This window comes from Manis pentadactyla, chromosome X (genome assembly GCF_030020395.1).
Source record: "Manis pentadactyla isolate mManPen7 chromosome X, mManPen7.hap1, whole genome shotgun sequence".
Taxonomy (NCBI): Eukaryota; Metazoa; Chordata; class Mammalia; order Pholidota; family Manidae; genus Manis; species Manis pentadactyla.
Window position 1 is genome coordinate 145,651,978 of NC_080038.1, and position 22,917 is coordinate 145,674,894.

Genomic DNA, 22,917 nt, shown 5'->3' on the forward strand with positions numbered 1-22,917 from the left:
CTGAGCCCTGTGACGAGGCACCAACCCTGCCCTCAGAGGGATCCTAGCTGAGTTGGGTGGACAGACGGAAAGGACACAGTGGAAAGGAGGACATATACTCAGCTCCCTCACCCAGAAGACTGCCTTACTTGTCACCAGTGTGTGAGCCCTCCCTGTGACCCTGAGGGCCAGCACTTGAAGCTCCCTGGTGGATCCCAGGCAATCCACCCAGCCCCAACACCTGGGTCTGATGCAGGAAAACACCCAGACAGGCCACTGGCCAGCATGCCATTGCATGTCGACGGGCAGCACCAGCAGCGAGCATCCAGCCCAGTGGAGCTGCCCAGGGAGGAGAGCTGGTCCTTCCCAAAGAAGTGCCTTTCGAGTGGGAGCCAGGAGGGTGCCACAGCTCTGTGAGTCTCTAGACTCCCGATCGAGACATGCTGTCTTGACATTTAAAAATCCCATCAATTACTTTCTAGTTACATTTTGGTCAGAGCTGGGTTTTTTGAACCCAAATGATACCCTCTAACCCCTTTTTCCAAAAGTTATGCTCACTCACAGAGCAGGACTACCGCCAAGTCCTGCAAATGGTCCTAGGCGGGAGGACTGAGGACCCGTGGGCTGTCCTCAGTGGCCATCACACCCTCAGGAAGCGATGGAGGGCCTGCCCCAAGAACGCCTCAGGAGCACAAGGGGCATTGTCACCTGGAGAGTATTTTCAGAGTGATCATGTCTGGACAGCATCCATAAACAGCCCAGAGCAAAGACAGTGTGTCTCTGTTGATTTGTATCATCTTTTATTACACAAAATAAAATCCCATCTATGTTGCATAATTCATACTTTCTATAAATCTGGCTTTTAAAAAAATCCCCAGGGGTACAGTCCCATCCATTTGATTTTCCTTCCCATGAAGTCACGCCTCGATTTCAGTCGGAATCCTCTCAAAGAACAAAAGCAGACATGGACGCCTGGGGCCACCCCATGGCGCACTCCTGGCCTGCCCGCTGGAGGCACAGCTCCCGTCACCGTCTGGACCACGGCTGCCGGGGACAGTCAAAGCATGACAATCAAAGTGGCAGCATGTCATCGCCTTTACCAGCCGTATCCAGCAGCACAAAACCAGTCCTCCCAGCCAGTCCTCTGGGGACCAGCCATCACAGCGATGTGGTGATGCCGTCCCCAGGCAGCTGAGCGTCCCGGGCTTCTCTTTGGGCAGGCCTGGACCAGGGCCTTAGGGGATCTCTGTGTCCATGGTATAAATCTGAATGAGATCAGACACAATGTTATCAATGATTGGCTTGGTAAGGTCGTCACTAAACACCTAGAAAGGAGAAGGAAAACAGGCTCCAGTTAGACTCCCTCTGCGTTAAACAAGGCGCCCGCCACTAAGCACAGAATCACACTGCATGGGGCACAGCTCGCGGCCCTGACCATTGCAGTTGGAAATGACAGTGGCTCTCTGCAAAACCAGTTCAATTCTGCCAAGGCTGATCATAAGGCAGAGAACATTCCAGAGGGAGGAGACCCTGGTGATCATCGAACCCAGATAGAGAGGGGGACTGGTCTGAGCTTACACAGGCAGTGGGTGACAGCTGGGCCCTGAGCACAAGCTCCTTCCCCCCTGTAATCCTGGCAAAGGGGCTGGGAGTCCATTGCCAGAAATAGGCGGACTAGATCACCTGGACCGCACCCCAGGAGAGCCCCTGGGGAACACCTGGACCCACTCTATACCCTAGAACAGATATCCTCCTGACCATGCCTGACAGCTTATAAAACTGTGAAGTGATTCCCCAGGGGACCAAAGCAACAGCGGTATGTGGCACACGGCTGACCATGCGTGACCCCAAGGAGGGTCTGGCCCTTGCCCAGGTCTGGGAGGGGCTCTCTAGGCCCAGCACACCCTGCCTGATGAGAGTGTCTCAGTTTGCCAGGGGCTGAGGGCCCTGCCAGGCAGTCTATGTGGACAGCGTGATAGCTGAAGGGCTCTTGGGCCACACACAGCGGCTTGACCTCCAGGCAGGCGGAAACTCACTGAGGTCAGCCACGTGGGTGCTCCAGGCCTACAGGATGGACTCCCAGTGAAGGCCCTGGACACCATGGCTGCTCCCAGAACCTACCTTCCTGTTGTTTTTGCTGATTTCACCCTGTATCCTCTCCTGGAATTCACCATAAGAACCACAACCATGAGTAAAACGGCTTTTCTGAGACCTAAGAGTCCTCCTGTGGAGCACAGAAGCTAAGGGTACTCTCAGGGACCCCTGACGACATGGGAAGTTAAACAGCAAAGAGGAGCCCTTGGCTGGATGCTGTGGGCCCCCCGGGCCGGGGGATTGCTGCCTGGGGAATCGAGGTGCCATTAGGGTCAAGGCCTTGGGATGAGCCCAGGCAAAACCTGGACCTGAGGCCACCCACTCCACAGGCCCTGAGGAAAGCTAGGACCCTCTGCAGGCTACCACTCCAGGTGGGAGATATGACCTGAAAACCCCCCATTCCTGGCTCAGGAAGATCAGCCACCTTGCCCTGGACTCTGGGTGGAAAACAAATACTTCAGAAATATGAGCTTGTCTGCCAGCACACTACCTGTGCACTCCTTGAGACCCCAAGGCAAGAAATGAGGGTTAAAAAATAGTGCAGGGCCACAAAACAGAAGCAACTCAAGAGCCCATCCTTGAAAGAATGGCCAACACAGTGTGGCCTCTCCATGCCATGGAAGAGTATTCAGCCTCACAAAGGATGGAAATTCTGACACACTACCACATGCTACCACTTTAGAGTCAGTGTCTCAGCTACCCAGAGGCCCGACATAGCTTGGCACAGAGGCCACCCCCCCCCCCCCGTGACTGTGCCTGAGCTCAGGCAGGCTTCTGGTGGGGAAGCACATCAGGCTCTGCCAAGTCTCCTGGCCAGCGTGGCAAAGCCCCAGCCCGCAGCGGACAAGTGACAGCAGGGAGGCGGTTGCTGCAAGAAGTGGCGGCGGAGAGCATGCAAGGGGAGAACATGTTGCACAGAGCAGACGCAAGCATCCCAGGGTGGGCAGGGCTGTCACGGGGAGCTGCTCATCACTAGTCAGCTGGCCCTCGCGCCTCACGAGCCCGAAGGGCACCCACACGCTGGACGCTCCTGTGCATGTGGCCCACAGTCATCTGGAGAAGGTGAGGAGCTGGGTGAATGTGAGCACGCCACCCCCAAGGGGCCACTTTGTCCCAGTTTTAACAATTATTGGGTAGTCTATGCTGCCCAGAAAATAGGCTCATGGAGCTGCTTCCCAGGGCTCTTCTCTCATGAGAGCGGAGAGCACGGGGCATGGGCAGTACAGAGATGCCCAGTGATGTTCAGGAGAGCAGAAAGGAAGACGCATGGAGGGTAGCCTGCACGGACAGTGGCAGATGAGGGGCGACAAGGCAGATCCGAGAAAAGACAAACTGAGGTCACAGTGCCCACAAGACATCCTCAGAGAGCAGCCCCTCTGACACCACCTGATTCCAACAGGGCAGGGACACTGAGGTCACACGATCTGGTAGTACTTGAGAGGCCCAAGCATGGAGCAATACTTGTGCCCACACAGACACCCTTTCACCCCCATACTGCCGTGGGGGGACATTGGGGCCAAGAAAGATGCAGGGCAAGTGATAAAGCACACAAGCCACCACACACTTACACTCTGGTAGTGGGGGTGGGAGCACAGGGCAGGGTTAGACAGATGATAAAGGACAACAGCAATGAAAAGGACAAGCTGGGTCATCCCAGAAGGCAAGCAGGTGGGGGGGTACAGCAGGGAAGGGAGGGGGCGCCCTTCAAACCAAGAGCTGCAGGAGCAGGCCTGGTAAGGCACCTAAGGGGCACCCTCTGTTCAGGAAATAGATGGCACACTTCAGAAGATTTCTGGCCACTGTGGGTTTGTGGGTGAGGGGTTGTGCACAAAAAGGAGAGACCTTCAGTTACCTCCAACTCTGCTTATATAGAACCTCATTCTAGGACACGTCCAGACAATGAGGTGGTTTGAGTGAGGACACAAACTTCCATATGGGAAAGGAAAGACAGAAATGATCTCAAAGTTCCAGTTTGAGAAGCAGCGGGACTACTCAGAACATCAGATAGGACTGCAGAGGTCTGTGAGTACAGCCCTCCTGCCAGAAGACATCCACTCACTCTCTACAAACTGTACTTTGGATTCAGGAGGTCTGGTGGAAGGCGGGGATCTATCGATCGCCAGTCTCATTCACCCATGCACCCATCCACTATCCATCGATATCTATCATCTACCTACCAATCATCCATCCATCTTTTTAGAGGACTCCCTAGACTTCTGACATGAAGCAGGTTTATTCATCTCTGATCTATGACAAGCTCTCGATTCACTAGAAGTGCTTGGCTAAGCACAGTAGTTCTCCACTAGGGGGGCAAGCCCCCGGGGCACTTGGCAGTGTCTGGAGATGCTTTCAGTTGCCAGCCCCATCAGAGAGTGACCTGGCCCCAAAGGTGCACAGTAGCAATGGGGAGAGCCCCTGCCTTAGATTACCGTGACAGAGTGTCTTCAAGTTCAATATTCCCAACTAGCCCATAGCTTTCTTCATGGATAATTACTACAAAGATTCATGAACACCCAGGTCCAGGGACTTCTGAAAGCCCTTAAGCATAGGAAAGAGGGACACATGCCAGGGCACTGAGCATTCACCTCACCTGCCACCACGGCTTCTCGGCCTCGGCCTCGGCGGGCACCTCAACCCCATAGGCCTCCAGGGCCAGGTGGAGCACTGCCACGGCTATGTGCTGAGCCTGGAACCGGAGGCACAGCTGCCCGTGGTAGCTGTCCCGCAGCAGGGCCCAGGCAGTGACGGAGATGGGGGTCCGTTGCCAGCTGTAACGATTCAGCCAGTTCTTGAGGGAAATCAGGTAGTGGAGCAGGTACTGCAAAGACACGCCAGTCAGCCAGGTGGCCTTTGGGGCTCCAGCCCAAGTAACCTGCCTCTTCACTGTGAGGCACTGTGGGTCCTTGGCCCACCAGCCACTCTCCCCAAAGCTGTCTCAATGTGAATAGAACACAAATTGAATTGAGTCACCTCCCTGTTCAAACCCTGCAACGGCTGCCTGTGTCACAGAGAAAAAAGCCCCAGTGCCTTCCACTGGCCTCCAAGCCCTGACTCCCTGTCAGGCTTCAGCACCGTCAGCCAGCCCTCCCACCATATTCAAACGTGCCAGGCCTTGGCACTCACTGCTCCCGGCTCCCTGCCCCCGGCCCCACATGCCTGTCCACTCTCATTGTCCAGGCCAGCTCCTAAGTCCCACCTGGGCCACTCACGAGAGCCACCCCCACCACAGTCCCTCTCCATCACATGCCCTGCGCTGGCCACCGGCAATCATTCTGCTCATGCCCTTTCCTAACTCAAACACTAGCTCCAGAAACAGTGTCCTTATCTGCAGAACACTGTGCCAGGCTGCCCAGACTGAGGCTAGGGGCTAGCTGGTGACAGGACACCTGCTTTCAGGAGGACAAGAGGCTGCTGACCGTAACTCTTACTGACCTTCCAGTTCAGCTGTCTGTCAGCTCCCACGCTGGGAAGACAGCTGCTTTGCCTGAACCTCCCGATCTGCGGAACACACCAGTGAGCCCGCTCGGCAGGCTTGAACACACACATGTAGGATGCCAGCATGCCACAGAGGAGGGTATTCACCTGCTGCTTTACACCCGTCCCAACCCACTGTAAGGGGAAGGCCACTGCGCTCACAGCAATCCTGAGCCCGGCTCCCCAACCCAACAGTGCCCTGCAGCCGGTGTGGCTTTTCCCCAGACTGGGTGCCCCATGACCACCCCCTGCAGAGCCAGTGTGGCTCCTGCTTGTCCCCTGCATCGTGCCAACTGAAAGACGAACCAAAAGCACAACTGCTTCAAAGTCTCCACCAGAGGTTTCCAGAATTAGAGAGGCAGTTAAGAGGGACGGGGGTGAAATGGTAAGGATCCCTGTGGTTATGGAGTTGTTTTGTATCCTAACTGCGGTCGGCAGTGGACACATGAAGGTACAGTTGATACGACTGTATAGCACGCTGTGCAGTACAAGTAACAAGCAAGTAACAGCCCTGGGTGGCACCTCCATGTATCAGGATGCTGGCTGCTACCCTGTGTTAGAGTTCTGCATGGTGTTTCCATTGGGGAAGAAGAGGCAGTCTCCATCACAAATGGGATCTCTGTGTTATTTCCTCCCACTGCTTATAAATCTATAATTGTCTGGGCAAAAATTTCAATTAAAAAGAAACAAGATCCTGGTGCAGAGCTTCAGCTCACAAACAGCCCCAGCCCCAGTGTCTCTCTGCAGGCCACCCTCCCAAGCTGCCTGCACGGGGGCCTGTGGCCTCCACAGTATCACAGCCAAGTGCTCTTAGGGTTTCACATGTCCCTTTTGCTGCTGTTTTAAACAGCTCCTCTGTCAGGACATAACGTGTTCCTAGCACTTAGAAGCATGCTGCTCCACTCAAGTCACTCGGCTCTTCTTGTGGGTTTCTAGGCACAGCTGAGCAGGATATGAGCCCCCAGGCACAGCAGCCAACTCTTAGGGACAGAGACTCTGGTGGGTCATGACACCAGCCCTGTTTCCCTGTGGCTCACTGCACACACATCTATACAGGTTCCAGGACCTGCAAGTTCTTCAGAGGGTCGTGTGGATCCCAGCCTGTGGCCAGAGCCAAGCAGGTGGAAAGGCAGAAGCTGGAACTGGAACTGCTTGAGAAAACCCCAGGAGCAGCCAGTCACTGCATGCAGCTGGGAGGGAGCCGGGAGGGAGCCCCGTTTCCAGCCAGCAGCAGTCTTGCTCTTCCTCCCATACTCTGCCTGCCCTTGAGGATTAGATGGGTGTCCTTTCAGGACCAACAAAGTGGTCTGTGCTTCTAGAAACAGTTACCAATTGCCCAGCATGTACCTTGTGTGGGTGTTGGAAGGAGACTTGGAAACGCAGGACTCTCAGCACGAGGAGCTCACACTGTACAATGCTGTCCCGGAGTGCCCAGAAGCGGGAGTCTAGCTCCAAAGGTTCGCTGCCCGGGTGAAAGTACCTGTGCAGAGTAAGAGCACTGCTGACGAAAGCCACGGAAGTTCCCCTGAGGAGCCCTTTAAGTCACATGATGTCCCAATACTCCAGTGTCCTTCTGCCACAGATTAATATGGGGTCATTCTACTTATGCTTTTATAAGTCATTCTCCATCTACATGTGCAGTGTATAGGATAAAAACAGTAATGGACAGAGGAAAGAAGCCAGCTTCTAGTTTTAGCCCCCATGGGCTGTCCCATAGCAAGATGTCAAGTTTAACGTGACCTCTTTGCAATGCCCAGAGGAACTGGAAGCTCGAGCATGCGACGTCAGTGGTGCTGCCTGTTACAGTCAGCCTGGCATCAGGGACAGTCTTTCTTACCCAGGATGGCAGTGTCTGTCCGAGGCTCTTACTCCAGGATCAAGGAAGGTATTTAAATACATCATGGGGACAACATACTCAGGAGAGTGAACATTTCAGCTTCCTGTTTCCCAAATTGTCTTTCCTCCATTCCAGATCTTTCTGTCCTTATTTATACCGTACATACAACCAACATTCCCACCTTCACAAGATCCCCAAGAGTACAAAAAGACAACTCACACTCAAGTGGTCAAACTTCTCTGCCATGACTCGTTTTCCAATTTCCCCACAGAACCCCCACCCAGGTGCCCCCGTCTAATTAATGACCCAGACAATTTCGCTTGCATGTCCTTCCTGCCAGGGACCTCAAAATGCCCTCCCCGTCCCCTCTCCTATCTCTCCTCTTAGTCTTTCACAGCACACTGTGAGCCTGTCATGCTTAGCAGGGGCAGGCGGGCTTGCTCCATCATGTGTATATCAAAAGAGAAGCAGCACAAAAGAATTTTCTTCCCTACTGATAGGACTTCCTGGAAAGATCACGGCACACTGCTAGTCAGTAACTTTCCATAAATCACTTTGTCCAGGGATGCCCCCAGCCTCCCAGGCCTCAGCCCAGCCTGGTGGGCCAGCTAGACCCCCACATCCCTCCCCAGCAGGAACATGGCTCCCCCACAGCCCACTGTGCCCACACCAGAGCAGGAGACCTTCCTTAGCAATTCTGACTCAGTTTCTCACACCATCTAAATAAACCAATTGCCCAACTGGGTCCACATCCTCCCCACCATGCAGGCTGATCTAAGGGGCCCCCAGAACCCAACTGGTGCCATCCCTCCAGTCCATGACTCCAGATGAATCTGACATACATCTCCAAGCTCCCTCTGCTCCAGCCGTGCCGCCCATTCCCCATGATGCCAGAGACTCCCTCTTACCCACCCTCCACACTACAACTGGTCTTTGAGGCCTCCCAGAATCTGGTCCAAGCTTCTCTCCCACAGAAGCCCCATCCCACCCCCACGCTTCTGACATCAGGCTCGTGCCCATCTTTGCTGCTAGGACTTCTGGGTCTGGTTCAAGGCACCCAGGGGCTTCCCTCTGAGCTCGACATCAGGAAGTCCTACCAAGTGCCTGGGCCTAGAGGCCATTACCTGTTGGACACGTTGATGATGTCCCGAGTACGCAGGTGCTGCTCCTCCACTTTGCCAGCCAAGTACAGGGAAGACATGGCAACCAAGTAGGGGTCATAGGCATCCAGGCTGATCTCGCAGAAGAACTTATGGTAGATGGTACAGGCAGTGGCGATGGGAATGGAATGCATCCCCAGCTTGGCACCTACCAAGAGAAAACAGGCAAGAGAGGGCTTCAACCCAGTGCTCAGCCCCTACTGACATACGGGGGGAGCCACTGGGTAGGCCCTGAGGGTACACACCCCTGCTCAGACAAGAGCAGGACCTGGGTCATTCACCGGGTCCTCTACCTGAGGGACTGAGAGCCAAGCTTCTCCAACTCTAAGGGGGTAACAAGCCCTTGGGGGTCATGCTCAAATGCAGTGCCCCCTCAGTAGCTCCGCAGATGCTACACTTCTGCCAGGCCCCCAGGTCATGCCTCAGCTGCAGATCTGCAGACCACACTAGGAGAAGCTGTAGGTCGCCATCCACAGATCATTCTGTTTCTATGGGAATTGACTGCCTTCCTTGTTATCTGTGGCGCATGCCGCAGCTCACTAAATCTAAACCGAGGTCTGTTTCTTGTTATCTCTACCCCCTCATTGCCTGGCGCCAGGGACGACTTGCCCCAGCGACCTGGGGGCAATGACATTCCTGAAGTAAAGCATGTTAATCACTGTGTCTAGAAACTTGTTAACCCACTCAAGAATGTGATACCTGATCAATAAACATGAGAGGTGCCTTTCCAGCACCACTCGAGCTGGAATGCCTTGAGTCCCCTGGCTGGCCTACTCAGGTCTTCGATATCTCATCGCGTCGCCTCCTTTATCTGCGGGTCGGAGACGGGGAGGAGGCCGACAACTGGCGCCCGAACAGGGACCTGAAAGATGGTCAAAACTCAGAGCGGGGAACCTCCGCTCCAGGCGACCCTTGAAAACTCAGAGCGGGGAAGCTCCGAAGATTATCGATCCAGTCAGACTCCTGGGAAAGCGTACGTAGGGACAGGATCGAGACGTCAGGGACACTATAATGGGCCAACATGAAACTAAAGCAGATAAACCGGAGGATTACTTAAAATTACTCCATGCCCTCCTGAAAACACCAGGAGTGAAAACTTCTAAAAAGAAATATATGAAAAAGTATTGTTATCAGTTGCCTCCACAGGGAACCCTCAGACAAGCTGATGGGAGTAATGCATGAAGAGATTTCAAAGAGGCTCACACACAGGGAAACATTATCCCTGTGCCTGTTTGGGCGGATCAATAGCCCCTTAATAAAGAAAAAGTGGCATTCTTACACAAGTTAAAGAACAGCTTCAGCTAGATAGATTAGAATTGTCCACGAGCCCGTGGAATTCCCCTGTATTTGTTATAAAAAAGAAGTCAGGAAATTAGAGACTCTTATATGACTTAAGGCAAATTAATGCGGTTCTTAAACCTATGGGACGTTTACAACAAGGCCTCCCTTCTCCGGCTATGATTCCAAAAGACCGGAATATGGCTATCACTGACCTTAAAGATTGCTTTTTTACAATTCCTTTGGCCATAACACATAGGGGAAAATTTGCTTTTACTGTCCCTTCTTTAAACTTACAGGCCCCTTCAGAAAGATTTCAATAGAAAGTGCTTCCTCAAGGAATGCTAAAGAACCCCACAATTTGCCAAATTGTGTGCACAGAGCCCTTCAGCCTATACATGAGAAATGGCCCTCAGCTTATATCATTCATAATATGGATGATATTCTCATAACTCTACATAAACATCTATCTCTTACTACTATTCTCAATGAGACCGAAGTTGAATTAAAATCATGGGGCTTAAAATTAGCTCCTGATAAAATACAAATTCAATACCCAATGAATTACCTGGGGAATAGAATTCAAGAAAATTCAATAATCCCTCAGAAAATTCAAATAAGGAGAGATCATCTTAAAACTTTAAATGATTTTCAAAGATTATTAAGAGATATCAGTTAGATCCAACCATTATTAAATATTCCTACTTATAAACTGCAACATCTCTTCAATACATTATAAAGACCCTCAGATCTTAATAGTCCTAGAGACTTAACCTTAAAAGCTGAAGGACTCAAGTAGGTAAAACAACACACTCAAAAGGCTCAGTTATCAAAAATTGACTTACACAAACCTTTTACTCTTATGAATTTACCTTGCTCCCCCTTCAAAGCAGTCCTCTTAGGCCTGCGCCACTTTCTCCTGTGTGATGTAAATAGAGCCTGTAAAGTAATCAAGCTGAACCCTCAGACCAACATGTAAATAGCTCTATTCTATTGACTCCTTTCCTTAGAGGCAGTCGTCCTGGGGCTAAGCATTTCCTTGTCTGCAGCCCCAGGGAAGCAAAACAAGCCTGTGACTCAGATCAAGGCTCTAGCAACAAAAAGTCACCCAGTCCCTGCACTTATCAGGCAGCCAGGGGCCTCTCAAGGAAAGACTAGAGCTCGGGCAGAAAAAACTAAGAAAAGGAACTGAGAGCAATTCGATCCCTAAATTCTAAAAAAGAAGTGTCTTATCTTCTGCACACAAACCTGGCCCCAGTGCAAACTCTCTGATTAGAGAGGCTTGGCCCCTAAAAGAGGTATGCAATATAAAGTTATGCAGCTAAATATATTTTGCCACAAGGAAAGAAAATAGTCAAAAGTCCCGTGAACTGCTACAATATGGAACTAGTTTTCTAAATTCTTTTAATGAAAATCTATTCTACTTATTAAGTTCATCATTATCTTTGAAAATTGAGAAGTCTTAAACTAGACTCCCTGAGATAGAAGAAATTTCTCTTCTGCAGTACAGCCTGGTTTTAAATGACTGGAGCTAGAATTGTACTTGCATTTCATTTCCAGCCCCCTGGACACACACAGTCCCTATCAGTTCAGAGCCTTCATCGGCCCTGGTAGTCTGGGGCCATCTAAACCTTAACCCAGTTACGTAAACTGCTCACCCTTAGAGTGTATTCTTGAAAACTGAAGTACTTTTAATCAAGTAAGCTAAAAAGAAAGAAAGCAATTAAATATCAGTAACTCAAATCTTTATATCAGTTTGTCTGTCTGTGTATATGTTTTCATATGAAAAGTGTTGCTAACTGTAGTCATTACGTCTCAATTTGTATGTTTGTGTGTCTAAGTGTGTAAATGAAAAATATTTTCCTACCTCCGGATGGTATTAATAAAAATTGATTTAAAAACAAGCACTTGTGAAAACTGGGCACTCTAAAACTTCCAGAAAATCTAATAAAAAATATTGAGCATTAATGCTAATTTAGGTTTAACTGAAATGGACATGTCCTTATAGTTATCAGCTGCCAAAGTTTACTTAAAGTCATTTAAGTTGATGTTACCTGTTAAACATTTCAAGAAGATACTTAAAGAAAAGCTTGACTTTGTCTAATGTTTGGTAAAACTTTTGTAAGTAATCTAGCATGGTTGCTAAAAATAAGTAAACAAGTGTAGCAAATAAACATCTTAATAATAATACTGTATTAATGTATAACAGTGTATATATCTGCAAACAGCCTGAGAATTTTTGTGGTAACCAAAATTCTTAAAGTTTGCTAAGTTATATAGACATATTTTGTGCCTAATGAGAAACTGTGCTGCAAGGCACATTTCCAAATATGATAATATATATTCATAGATGTATCAATCTGAAGAATGCTGGTGTAACAGTTTACAGTAGCCTATTTTCCAGTGTTCACTGAATAAGGAAAATATTTCTGTATGCTAAAGATGTGTGTTTTAATAAGAGAAAGTATAAAGAATAGAAATTCGTTTTGTTGAGAGTAAAAGAAGGTAATTGTTCTAAAGTACAGCTATTTATTTAAAGGGGGAGAACACTGAATGTAAAAGGAAAGTTGTAGAAAGCTTGTGGAAAAATTGATATAGTCACGCTATGTAAAATCAAAGCAAGTGAGTCTTGATATCAAGTACACAGCAAAATTAGAATTTTGTTTTCAGTTAAAAAGACAAAGTTTTCTTAAACTGTTAGTCTGCTCTTAATGTTGAAAGATTGCAAAAGGCTTTCTAATTGTTTTATCAAAATAGTTTCTCATGCTTAAAGTCTCAATGAATTGTCTGAGTATTTAAGAAAATGAGATTCTAATATCAAAGGACTAAAAGTTAAACTTTGCTAACAACTGTGTAAACTTCTGTATCTGCCTTTGAAGTATTTTGTTGTAATTCTAGTTAAATGGATAAGTATTACTTCATGGCAACCTATAATCTTAGTTAAGCAAATGCCAAAGAAACTTTCTTCTGGCAACTTTCCGAAATCAAATTCACAAAGGTGCTCTTACCTCTAGTTAACTCTGATATTTTCCAGAGGGCCCCTGGAACATATCAGAGGAATTTCTTCTCTTCATCAAGGAAAATATTTGACTAATTTGGCTTATTTACCTGATATATATTTACCTAGAAAGCACTGTCAAAAGGAATAATGCTAAACTTTATTACTGAATGTTTTATGTTACAGAAATATCCAAATTTCTGTATATCAACTGTCTTACAGTAAGTTCTCATCAGATCTTTAACCACTGTCATTTGTAAATCTTTTGTCATTTATAAGCACTGTTTAATTACTTCTAAACTAGTAAAGAACTAGATTTCAGCAGAACAGGTATTAGTTATATAAAATTAAGTAAACTACAGAAAAATGATTTTATAGCTTTTTGTTTCAAATGTTGCTGACAAAATGTTTTAAGCTTTTTCTCTTAAGCTAACTGACAATGCTCCAGTTTACCTGTCCTCTATGTTAAAAAATTTTTTTCTCAGCTATAAAATATCACTCATAAAACAGGCATTTCATACAATTCTATAGGCCAAGCTCTAATTGAACATCGCCATCCTACTCTTAAGCATTATTCATTAAAACAGAAAGGGGGATTACTGCCCGATATGATAAAATTAACTGCAAATCAATGATTAATACATGCTTTACATATCCTTAATTTTGATCTTTTAAAGGGTGATGGACAATCAGCTATGGAAGTGCATTTTTCTGACTATTTTTCTAAAACAACAGCAGTTCCTGTATGGTGATCTCCAATAGGTTCTTCACAATGGCATAAAGGTCATATTAAGGTGTGGGGTAAAGGGTTTGTTTGTGTCATTACAGAGGACCAACACTTGATCTGGCTGCCTAGAAAGCAGATCAAGATACGCTATAAAGAGGAACTCCCAGCAACATCGCCATCTGAGACGGCTGTCCCAGGCAATGCCCCTCAACTGGTTCCATCACTGGAGTGAGAATCCCTACATAATAATGAAGTTTTTGATTCTAATCTCTATACACATACACATAACCGTGGCCTGTACTATTACTGCTAGTATTAGCAGTCCTCCGTACTTCGGCCGGGGAGTAGTACTTCATTGTATCTCCACTTGTTCAACTCCTGTAGGCCCGGTGATTTGGAAAAAGGATGGTAATGAAATATATAGACAGAAAGATGGAGGAAAACTTGGTTGGGATAATGCTACTGATCAGTCTAAAAGAGACAATACCCGCTATGATATTTATAAAACAGTTTTAACCTGGAATGATATTGGCAATTATTCTTGTGAAAAATTCCAGAAGAGAAGCCCTGATCAAATATATAAAAGTAGTTATGGTTATTTGAATATTTCACTAACCCCAGAGAATGAGTATTCTTCACCCAATATGTGGTTGCAATTGGCTAATCAAGGGCTTAACAAGACATCTTTTTGTATACCGGGTGATTCCTCTATTAGTGAAATCTTAAAGAAGAATTTGATAGGCATAGGACTCCCTTTTTCAGTGTTTACTAATATTTCTGGAATGAATATTACTTTAGCCCCCAAAATTCTTACTTGAGAAATTCAATTGAATTTACCAGTTAGCACCACTATAGTTTCTAGTTGTATATGTATCAATTGTACTAATATCCCTTCTTACTGTAATTCTACTATTCATGTAAAATGACCACATGGATATAGACTCCCAAATGTCTGGGTGTTTTTGTGTGACAACAAAACCTATCAAGCCCTTTCCTCACATTATCAAGGCATTTGTGGTATAGGATGTATTCTCCCAGCACTTATAGATCATCCTGGATTTAAACACCGAAAAGTGACCCGAGCCCTGCCTCCAGATTGTGACGACAACTTGAATTTGCTGACAACTTGAAATTGTTGGACCCCGTTGCCGTTGCTGTCGCAGCTGCGTTTGTATTCCCTGTACCAGGACTCGTTGCAGGAATGCAGAAGGAAATACCTAAGCTGGCCTGTGCCTACAGCAAGACTGCAGATCTGACTGCTTCCACACTGTCAGAACTTAATCAGGAACTTGGAGAAGTTCGAGTAGCAGTGCTCCAGAATCGTGCAACCATAGACTATTTGTTGCTGAAAGAACATTTGGCCTGTGAACAATTTCCTGGAATGTGTTGCTTTAATATACCTGATTTTTCACAGACAATTCAAAACCAGTTGATGATATTCACCATATTATTGATAAGTTTTCACAATTACCTGGATTACCTGATTGGTTCTCTTGGTTTCACTGGCCAATACTTGTAGGCCTACTTCTTTTATGCATTTGCCTTCCCGTTTTGGTAGCATGGGTGTGCCATCTGATTGCTGGCTTAATAAAGCCAATTCATGCATATGCTATATTTCAAGAAGTCATGGCAAAAAATAATAATTGCATGTCATTTTCTTGAGAGTCCGTGTGACAGATCACTGTATATTTTTTAATTTCGCAGCAATTAAGGGGATGACAGGTGTTTGCCTAGATCTTTTGTATGCCTCTTTGCTCTATTACATTTACTCCCTGTACAGCCCCATGAGGTGGCTGGTTAGCCAGAGACGGGTAAGATTTGTCATGGGAGGAACAACCTAAAACAGGCACAGTTGTGGGGGCCAACAGGTTGAGGGATGAGGGGGCCAACTGAGGCGTGGCTTAGTACCTTGCTCCCCCTGACGAGGCATTTCTTATCGCCCCTTCCTTTACCAAGCTGCAGTAGAATAATGGACTTCTCTTCCTTTTTAATTTAAAAATGGGGGAAATGTAGGTTGCCATCCATAGATCATTCTGCTTCTATGGGAATTGATTGCCTTCCTTGTTACCTGTGGCGCATGCCGCAGCTCACTAAATCTAAACCGAGGTCTGTTTCTTGTTATCTCTACCCCCTCATTGCCTGGTGCCAGGGATGACTTGCCCCAGCGACCTGGAGGCAATTACATTCCTGTAGTAAAGCATGTTAATCATTGTGTCTAGAAACTTGTTAACCCACTCAAGAATGTGATGCCTGATCAACAAACATGAGAGGTGCCTTTCCAGCACCGCTCTTGAGCTGGTGTGCCTTGAGTCCCCTGGCTGGCCTACTCAGGTCTTCAATATCTCATCACGTCACCTCCTTTATCTGCGGGTTGGAGACGGGGAGGAGACTGACAGAAGCAAGCACTCGGACTGCTGCTCAGTTAGCACCTGGCATATCAGCTTCTACACAACATCTTGGAAAAGATCACAAGCTGTTGTGTGTCCATTTCCACTGTAGTGAGCATTTAACCGGAGGTTGCCTCCACAGCTCACCTAACCAGAATCCCGCCAAGATGACAGGAGGGAAAAAAGGCCTCTGAGCATCAGGCACCACACATCCTGATGTTACAGTTAAAGATGATAATCAGCACTGGTTTCCTAGTCCGCAGGTTGGAAAAGGCGAGGAGAGCAAGCAGGGTGACTGCCAAAGGGCCTGGAGGCAGAGCAGGAGAAAAGCCACACCTGTGGCCACATCCAGGCGCTGAAAAGGGACCAGAACCCCAAACCCATTCTGCACCCCACCCCCAAACAGCTCCTAAGGAAATCACTGCACTGGGTCACAGAACCGAAACAAATGCACAGTGGCCCCAGTGAATAAGAGAAGGTTGAATAACATCCAGTCAACTGAAAGAAGGTGGCTTTGACCAGTCATTAAAATTATGTTCAACACGCTCTGCCTAAGCAGGTGGATTACTTCCTAGGGCTGCTGTAACAAATTACTACAAACTCAGTGGCTTAAAAGGACACACATTTTCCTCTTATAATCCTGGTGGTCAGAAATCCAAAATGAGTCTTAGGGGGCTAAGCTCAAGGTGTCAGCAGGGCTGGTTGCTTCTGGAGGCTCCAAAGGAGAATCTGTTTCCTTGCCCTTCCCAGCTTCTAGAGGCACCTGCAGTCTTTGGCCTGTGGCCCCTTCCTCCAGCTTCCAGGCCAGTGGCGCAGCAACATCTCCTAACTCTGCTTCCGTCATCCCATGGCTTTCTCCTTGGCCTGTCCCTCCTCCTGCCTCTCTTTAAGGATGGGTGTGACTGTATCAGGCCCACCAAACAGCCTAGGATTGTTCCCCCACATAGAGATGCTTAATCCCACCTGCAAAATCTCTTGCCACGTGAGGTAATCATCACAGGTTCTGGGGATTAGGACGGGGACATCTTTGGAGAACCAATATTTAGCCTTTAACAGAAGGCAAGGGCATATGCAATATGTTTTATAAAGAAGTCCTTCAAAAGCAATACCGAAAGAGCTTTTAGCATTTCAAGGTTTAAAGTTCATTTACATAGACAGTTCCTATATGGGACCCCTCATTCCCAGAAATGTCAGATAAGGTGATATTGCTGCAGGTGGCCTTCCTGGAAATGAAATGTACAAATCACAGGCATTAACAGTAAGGCACCATTTCCCCAGACTCCGCCCACCTTGACCGGAAAGCAGACTCACTATTCAACCCCATCCCTCAGAGTGCACACAAAGAAACAAAGATCGGAAGTAACTGTCTGCCAGCTGAGCAATATACTATTGCCAGAGAGAGAAACATTTTTCTACAGGAGTCTGACTGGCTTCCGTGCCTCGCCTGGGGAGTAGCAGCACCCAAAGCCACTGTGGACGCCCTGGAGGGGCTCAGCACGCAAGCTGCACCCTGGGTCCTCGGGGTGACGGCACCTCGCCAACAAGGCTTGTCAGGAGCCTCACCAAAGGCGTGCTTAAGGGCCAGGCAGAGTCCCCTCGTGGTGGGAGACAGGTGTGGCAGAAGGCACGGAACATTCAACAGAGCTGCAAGCGCCCCGACTCGGCCACCTTCTAGCTGGGGCCAGGCCCTCTGCACGTCCTCTCTTTGGGCCGGCACGTCCGTGCGAAATGGCAATGACCGCGTCTGCCTTACGGCGGAGAGCCTATCACACAGGGCGTGGTGGGAAAGGCAGAGGCCCGCACCGCTGAGCCGGGCCTCCCGGTCTGTGCTAGTGCAAGTCAGGCTCGGCCTCTTCCCTCTTCCCAGCCGGCCCCCACAACGCAGGTCGGCTCGGCGAAGGTGCAGCTCCGCAGCCCTGGCCTCCACGTCCCGGCCGCGCGGGGCCCGCCCTCCTCCCAGTGGCGGTTACCTGCCTCCATGATGAACCTCGTCACTCGGAAATGCACCCCTGCCTCGAGGGCCAGCCTCCCCTCGGCGCGCAGCGCCGCGTCCTCTCCTCCGTAGTCCTTCGGGCCAAAGGCCTCCATGAGGCCCGGCCCCGCGGCCGCAGCTCCTCCCGCCGATAGGAAGTGTACGCGCGCGGCGGCCAGCTCCGGGGTCCACGCGGCGGGCGCGGCCGCCCCGCCCCGCCCCGGCGGGCCAGCCAGCCCTCCCGCCCCGGTCCCGGGCCCTCCCCGGGGCCAGCAAGTGGCTGCACGCAGGCGCAGGCGCAGGCGCACCGGCTGGCAGTGGGGGCAGCGGCGTGTCCTCCGCCTCCCGGATGTCGCTGCCGGCGCCCGCGGACTCTGCCGCCCGCCCCTTGATAGCGACGGCCGCCTGCGGGAGACGGGCGCCCCGCTACCTGGGCCGCCCTCCCTGGCCGCGGAGGCCACACGGCCAACCTAGGGAGCCTCAGGCCGACCCCTGGCCCCCGGAACCCAGGGGGCTTCGCTGCCAGGGCGCAGCTAGGTCACAGCCCGGGGCTGGGACACGACGGCACCCCCAGGTACCTGAGCAGCGAGCCACTGTGGTCGGACTAAGGTGTCGCTCCGGGCTGGTGGTCCTGCATGGTGTGGGACCTGGAGAGCTAGAGGTGACCGCCAAAGCCGGGTGCAGGACTCTTGCCGGAGGTCACTCAGAGGCATCGCCAGCTCCCAACAGAAGGTGTGTGATTCAATGTCAGTGTTCGTAAAACCCGAATCCAGGTGTGCCGGAGTGCCTCAAAGGAAATGCTGTGCACAGAATGAGGGCATTTTGGGTGTTTGTTTCTGGGTTTTCCAGGGGCCCTGTATCCCTTGGGGATCTGCTTTCTGGATACCTTTCCAGCCTGGCACACAGTGGGAACTTAATAAATGCTGAATGAACATTGTTGAATATTCAACTCACATTGGCATCCCACCTTTCCTTTGTGTCTTCCACAAGCAGGAAATTGTGCATCAGGTATTAGAGATGTTGTAGAGCACCAAAGGGACTCCCAAGTTAGTGACAGTCACGCTGGGCCTTCTGATCCAGTCCGAGAGTTGTTAGGATCTGAGAGATCTGGGAACATTGAGAAGAAACAGCCACCACTCCCAAGCCTTTCTTGTCAGATGACTGGAGCCTGGTGGTGATCCTGCAGTCTCCACCCCACTGCCCACCCACCTGCCTTGGACAGCCTTGATATCCTCATCCACCCTGCCTGCCCAGTGCCTCCAGTCTTCTCTGCACATGAGCTGGGTTACTGCCCTGGGGCTGCTGTAATAAAGCACCACACACTGGGGGACTTAAGACAACAGAAATGCATCCTCTCACCATCTGGAGGCCAAAAGTCTGAAGCCAAGGTGTCCGCGGAGCCAAGCTCCCTCGGGTGGCTCCAGGGGAGGGTTCTTCCTCGCCCCCAGCGTCTGGGGGCCCCAGAGTCCTTGGCTTGTGGCCACGTCACTCCCGTCTCTGCCTCTGTCATCACATGGACATCTCCTCTGTGTGTCTCTCCTCTTCTGTCTCTTATAAGGATGCTTGTCACAGCGTTTAGGGCCCACTAGGAAGATCCGGGATGATCTCAACTCGACGTACTTCACTTCATCACATCTGCAAAGAGCCTTTTGCCAGATAAGGTCATGTTCACAGGTTCCTGGGATCAGAATGTGGACACACTTTGGGGTGGGCTACCACTCAGCCTACAACACCAGTCCCCAGAGTGAGCTTCCCAAAATGCCATGGACCCTGCCCTGCCTAACACCCTCCGGGGAACCCTCCATCTCAGGAAAAAGCACGAGGCCTTCACCTGACATGCCAGTCCTTCTGAAGTCACTGTCACCGGCCAGCCTCAGGTCTCACCACTTTGTTGCTCATGACAAGGGCCACGGGCGGTTCCCTGAAGGTCACGCTCCCCCAGCCAAGGGTCTTCACACATGCTCTGGTCAGTGAGGGAATTCCTGCCCCACATCCTGCTCCCCAGCTCCCTCTGTCCAAGGCAAGGCACAGGCCTTCTGGGCTGAGTACGTGTGCATGTATGTGCACATGCACGAGTGTGGAGGTGTTGCCAGGCAGCTGCGTCTGGGGAGGTCCCTTCCTGCGCACTAGATGAAACCTCAGCCTGGGTGGGGGAGGGTTCTTGACGCTGAAGAGAAAGAATTCTCGACCAGGTCAGATGAGTGTAGGTAAGGAAGGAGTTCATTGAAGCAAGAGTAGCGGGGAATGGCAGCTGCCTGCGGGCAGCAGAGAGCGAGGGGGAGCAGGGGAGGGAAGGAAAGCCCAGTGAACTCCTGCTTGGCATGGGGCAGATCCCCTGCCAACTCCTGAAGCCAGAGTCCCCTGGTGTCCGGTGTCCGCTTGAATCTGCACGGTTTGAGAACTAAGCCCCTACCCACCCCAGGATCTGGGGGCGTTGTGGAGCACCGGATGGCGGGAGATTATGTTCTGAGAACTTCCCAAAGGCAAAGACAGGAGATTTTCTAAGCAGGAAGCTAAAGAGTAGGACTGTACTTCTGCAGTCCTGTCTAGGTCACCCAGGCGAGGGGAACTTGCAAGCCTACATCAGAGCTCTCAGTGGCCCCTCCCTACTTGCCTGAAGTAGGCCAGAGTGAAGACTTGGGCTTAAGTCTAGAAAACTGAATGAACTGCTGAATAACAAAGACGCTTGCCCCTGGTAGAGCACAGAGACAAAACACAGTAAGTGGAGCAGTGAGAAGTCTTGATTTAAGGCAGAAAGTGCACACTTGAAGAAAGAGGAGTACGGGCAACCTCAGAAAGGAGGTGCACTAAGGGCTTCGGATTCTTTTAAGGCTTTCAGGAATTGGGTAAAGGGTGGCAGGGTGGGGGGTGGGAGACATTGGCTTGACATGTGGTCCTTTAATGCCTCAAACCAGAGATACCATCCACAGTCAGTCCTCTAGATAATTCTGTCAGATGAACAATGCAAGGAATTTCTTGATCCTGTTCTTCTCCGAGATATGGTTACCCTCAAGCAGTGGAGACATATCATTTAGGATGATTTGCCCTGCCTTAAGATAGGGTCGATTGTTGGCCGATTACCAAAAGTATGTTAGGAATCCTACCTCCTAACTCCCTGCTTTCTTAAAAATGGAATCTTAGTCTTAAATGGAGTCCCTCCTGTTCTTACTATACTGTTTCTATCTTGCCATTTTTCAACTTAGGCAGGAAAAGTTCATCATGATGCTTGTCCCGTGTCCCTGCCCCACCTCAGAGGTGCTCAGGGCCTCCAGCTGCCTGTGCTGCTGACCCCTTTCATGCCCTGAGCACTCTGTCCCTGCTGTTTGTCCCCAGACTGGGAGCAGTGCCACCCATGCCCAGGCCCAAGGCTGAAACCCAGAGCCCCTGGGCCACCCACCCAAGGTGTCTGTGGGTTGTGGGGGATTGGGCCGCGGCCTCTCAGCTCCCTACATCCATGCACACTACATATGCCACCCACACACTCACATGTGAACACAAGCACACATACACACATGCAAGGTTGCACATGTGCACACACCCAAACTGAATCACTCTTCCCTCTGGCCCCTGGCCCACTGGCCCCACCTGCTGTGTTTGCCAGTTAAACAGCACAGCTTGAACTTCTCTCCCCCACTGGGCCCTTTGTGGTATGGAGTCTGGGCTGAACAAGTAATAGGTGCCTGTGAATGTGAGTTGGGGAAATGACTCAACAAACACATTAATTTTTAAAGCCCTGGGTCACCAGGCACCCTCCTGACAGGCAGCCTCGGCACAGTGGTTGATAGATGAATAATTCACTAGCCACCAGTTTGAGCCAGCAAACCTGTAGGCAGGCAGTGCCTCCTCTCCCCCTGGCAAGCCACACCCAGTGTGGGTTCTCTTCCCCACTGTCACTGGTCACCCCTCCCAAATGTGGCATCTCCCCTTGCACACTCCCCACAGCCCCCACTCAGCCCTACCCCATCCCCTGCCCTCAGCAGAGGGATCATTCCCAGGCTCTGCACTGAGCAGATGGTCCCGTAAAGGTGGGACGGGCAATAGTAGCAGGAGAGGCTTCTGTACTTCCCAACACTTCCTCGCCTCCTCCTCACAATGGTGCTATCATCCAATGAGGGAGGGGGTGCTCATGAGGCAAAGGGGAGAGGCATTTGGGGTGCAGAGGGAAGTCTGTGTCCAGGTAGGGATGACAGAAAGCCTGGTGGTCTTCAAAGGCATGGGGTGATTTGCAAGGCTCTTGGCCTGCCTACATCCTCCCCAGCGGACTGCACCGAGGGAATGGCCAGTTGAAAAGCAGCCTTGTCCAAGTCCAGTCCTGCCACTTGTCCTTAGAACCTTCTCAGTATTGGAGAGCCTCAGTCCACAGTCACCTCTCTTCCCCACCCCTCCAGCCCTCTTTTCTCTACGTGCTCTGCTCCCCATCTCTACCAGCACATCTGGGCTTCCTCCCTCTCACCATCAGCAAGTCCAGTAGCCACCTCCAGGTCCATGTCCCACCCCCACTGCCCTCTGCCTACCCACCCTTCTCAGCCCCACACCTCTGAGAGCCACTTGTGTCCCTGGACCCCACAGCCTCCTGCCTGCCCTGCCCATTGCGTTAGGGCCCTGTTGTCCCTGTCCCCTTCCTACCTTGTCTTCGTCTTAGCCCATTTGGACCACTGTAACAAAACACCACAGACTGGGTGGCTTAAAAGCAACAGACTTCTATTTCTCACAGTTCTGGAGGCCGGAAGTCCTAGATCAGGGGGCCAGCATGGTTGGGTTCTGGTGAGGACCCTCTTCTGGGCTGCAGACTGCCAGCTTCTCACTGTGTCGTCACATGGCAGTAGGGTGAGGGAGCTCTCTGGAACTTCTTTTATAGGGGCATGAATGGTATTCGTGAAGCTCTGCCCTCATGACCTAATCACCTCCCAAAGGCTCCACCTCTGAATACCATCACTTTCAGGCATTCATATTTCACCATGTGAGTTTGGGGTTGCGTGGGAGGGGGGTGATACATTCAGACCATAGCATC

The 22,917-nt window shown here is 50.2% G+C and overlaps 1 protein-coding gene across 5 annotated transcripts; it reads right to left on the bottom strand.

The window, feature by feature from the left end:
- Window positions 1-762: 762 nt before the first annotated feature.
- Window positions 763-22,708, bottom strand: CCNQ (cyclin Q). Of its 5 annotated transcripts, none has more exons than XM_057495423.1 (8): window positions 22,533-22,708; window positions 18,874-19,584; window positions 18,485-18,706; window positions 9,244-9,406; window positions 8,509-8,692; window positions 6,895-7,027; window positions 4,664-4,891; window positions 763-1,304 (listed from the first exon to the last, which is right to left on the bottom strand). In XM_057495423.1, the coding sequence occupies exons 5-8, from the start codon at window positions 8,676-8,678 to the stop codon at window positions 1,215-1,217; spliced, it is 621 nt and encodes a 206-aa protein (XP_057351406.1). In that variant the 5' UTR covers window positions 8,679-8,692; window positions 9,244-9,406; window positions 18,485-18,706; window positions 18,874-19,584; window positions 22,533-22,708; the 3' UTR covers window positions 763-1,214. The 5 variants fall into 5 exon arrangements, with proteins under 5 accessions (XP_057351406.1, XP_057351405.1, XP_036743113.1 ...); XM_057495422.1 differs by lacking the exon at window positions 22,533-22,708 and having other exon boundaries at window positions 18,874-19,013; window positions 19,266-20,563; XM_036887218.2 differs by lacking the exons at window positions 18,485-18,706; window positions 18,874-19,584; window positions 22,533-22,708 and adding an exon at window positions 17,905-18,043.
- Between the last annotated feature and the right edge of the window lie 209 nt (window positions 22,709-22,917).

Coding starts and splice junctions, on each gene's coding strand:
- CCNQ (XM_036887216.2), bottom strand. CDS start 18,022: ATGGAGGCCTTTGGCCCGAAGGACTACGGAGGAGAGGACGCGGCGCTG. Junction 7,028..8,508: donor ATCATCAACGTGTCCAACAG/GTAATGGCCTCT, acceptor TACTCTGCACAG/GTACTTTCACCCGGGCAGCG. Junction 4,892..6,894: donor CCTTCCAACACCCACACAAG/GTACATGCTGGG, acceptor GTGTCTTTGCAG/TACCTGCTCCACTACCTGAT.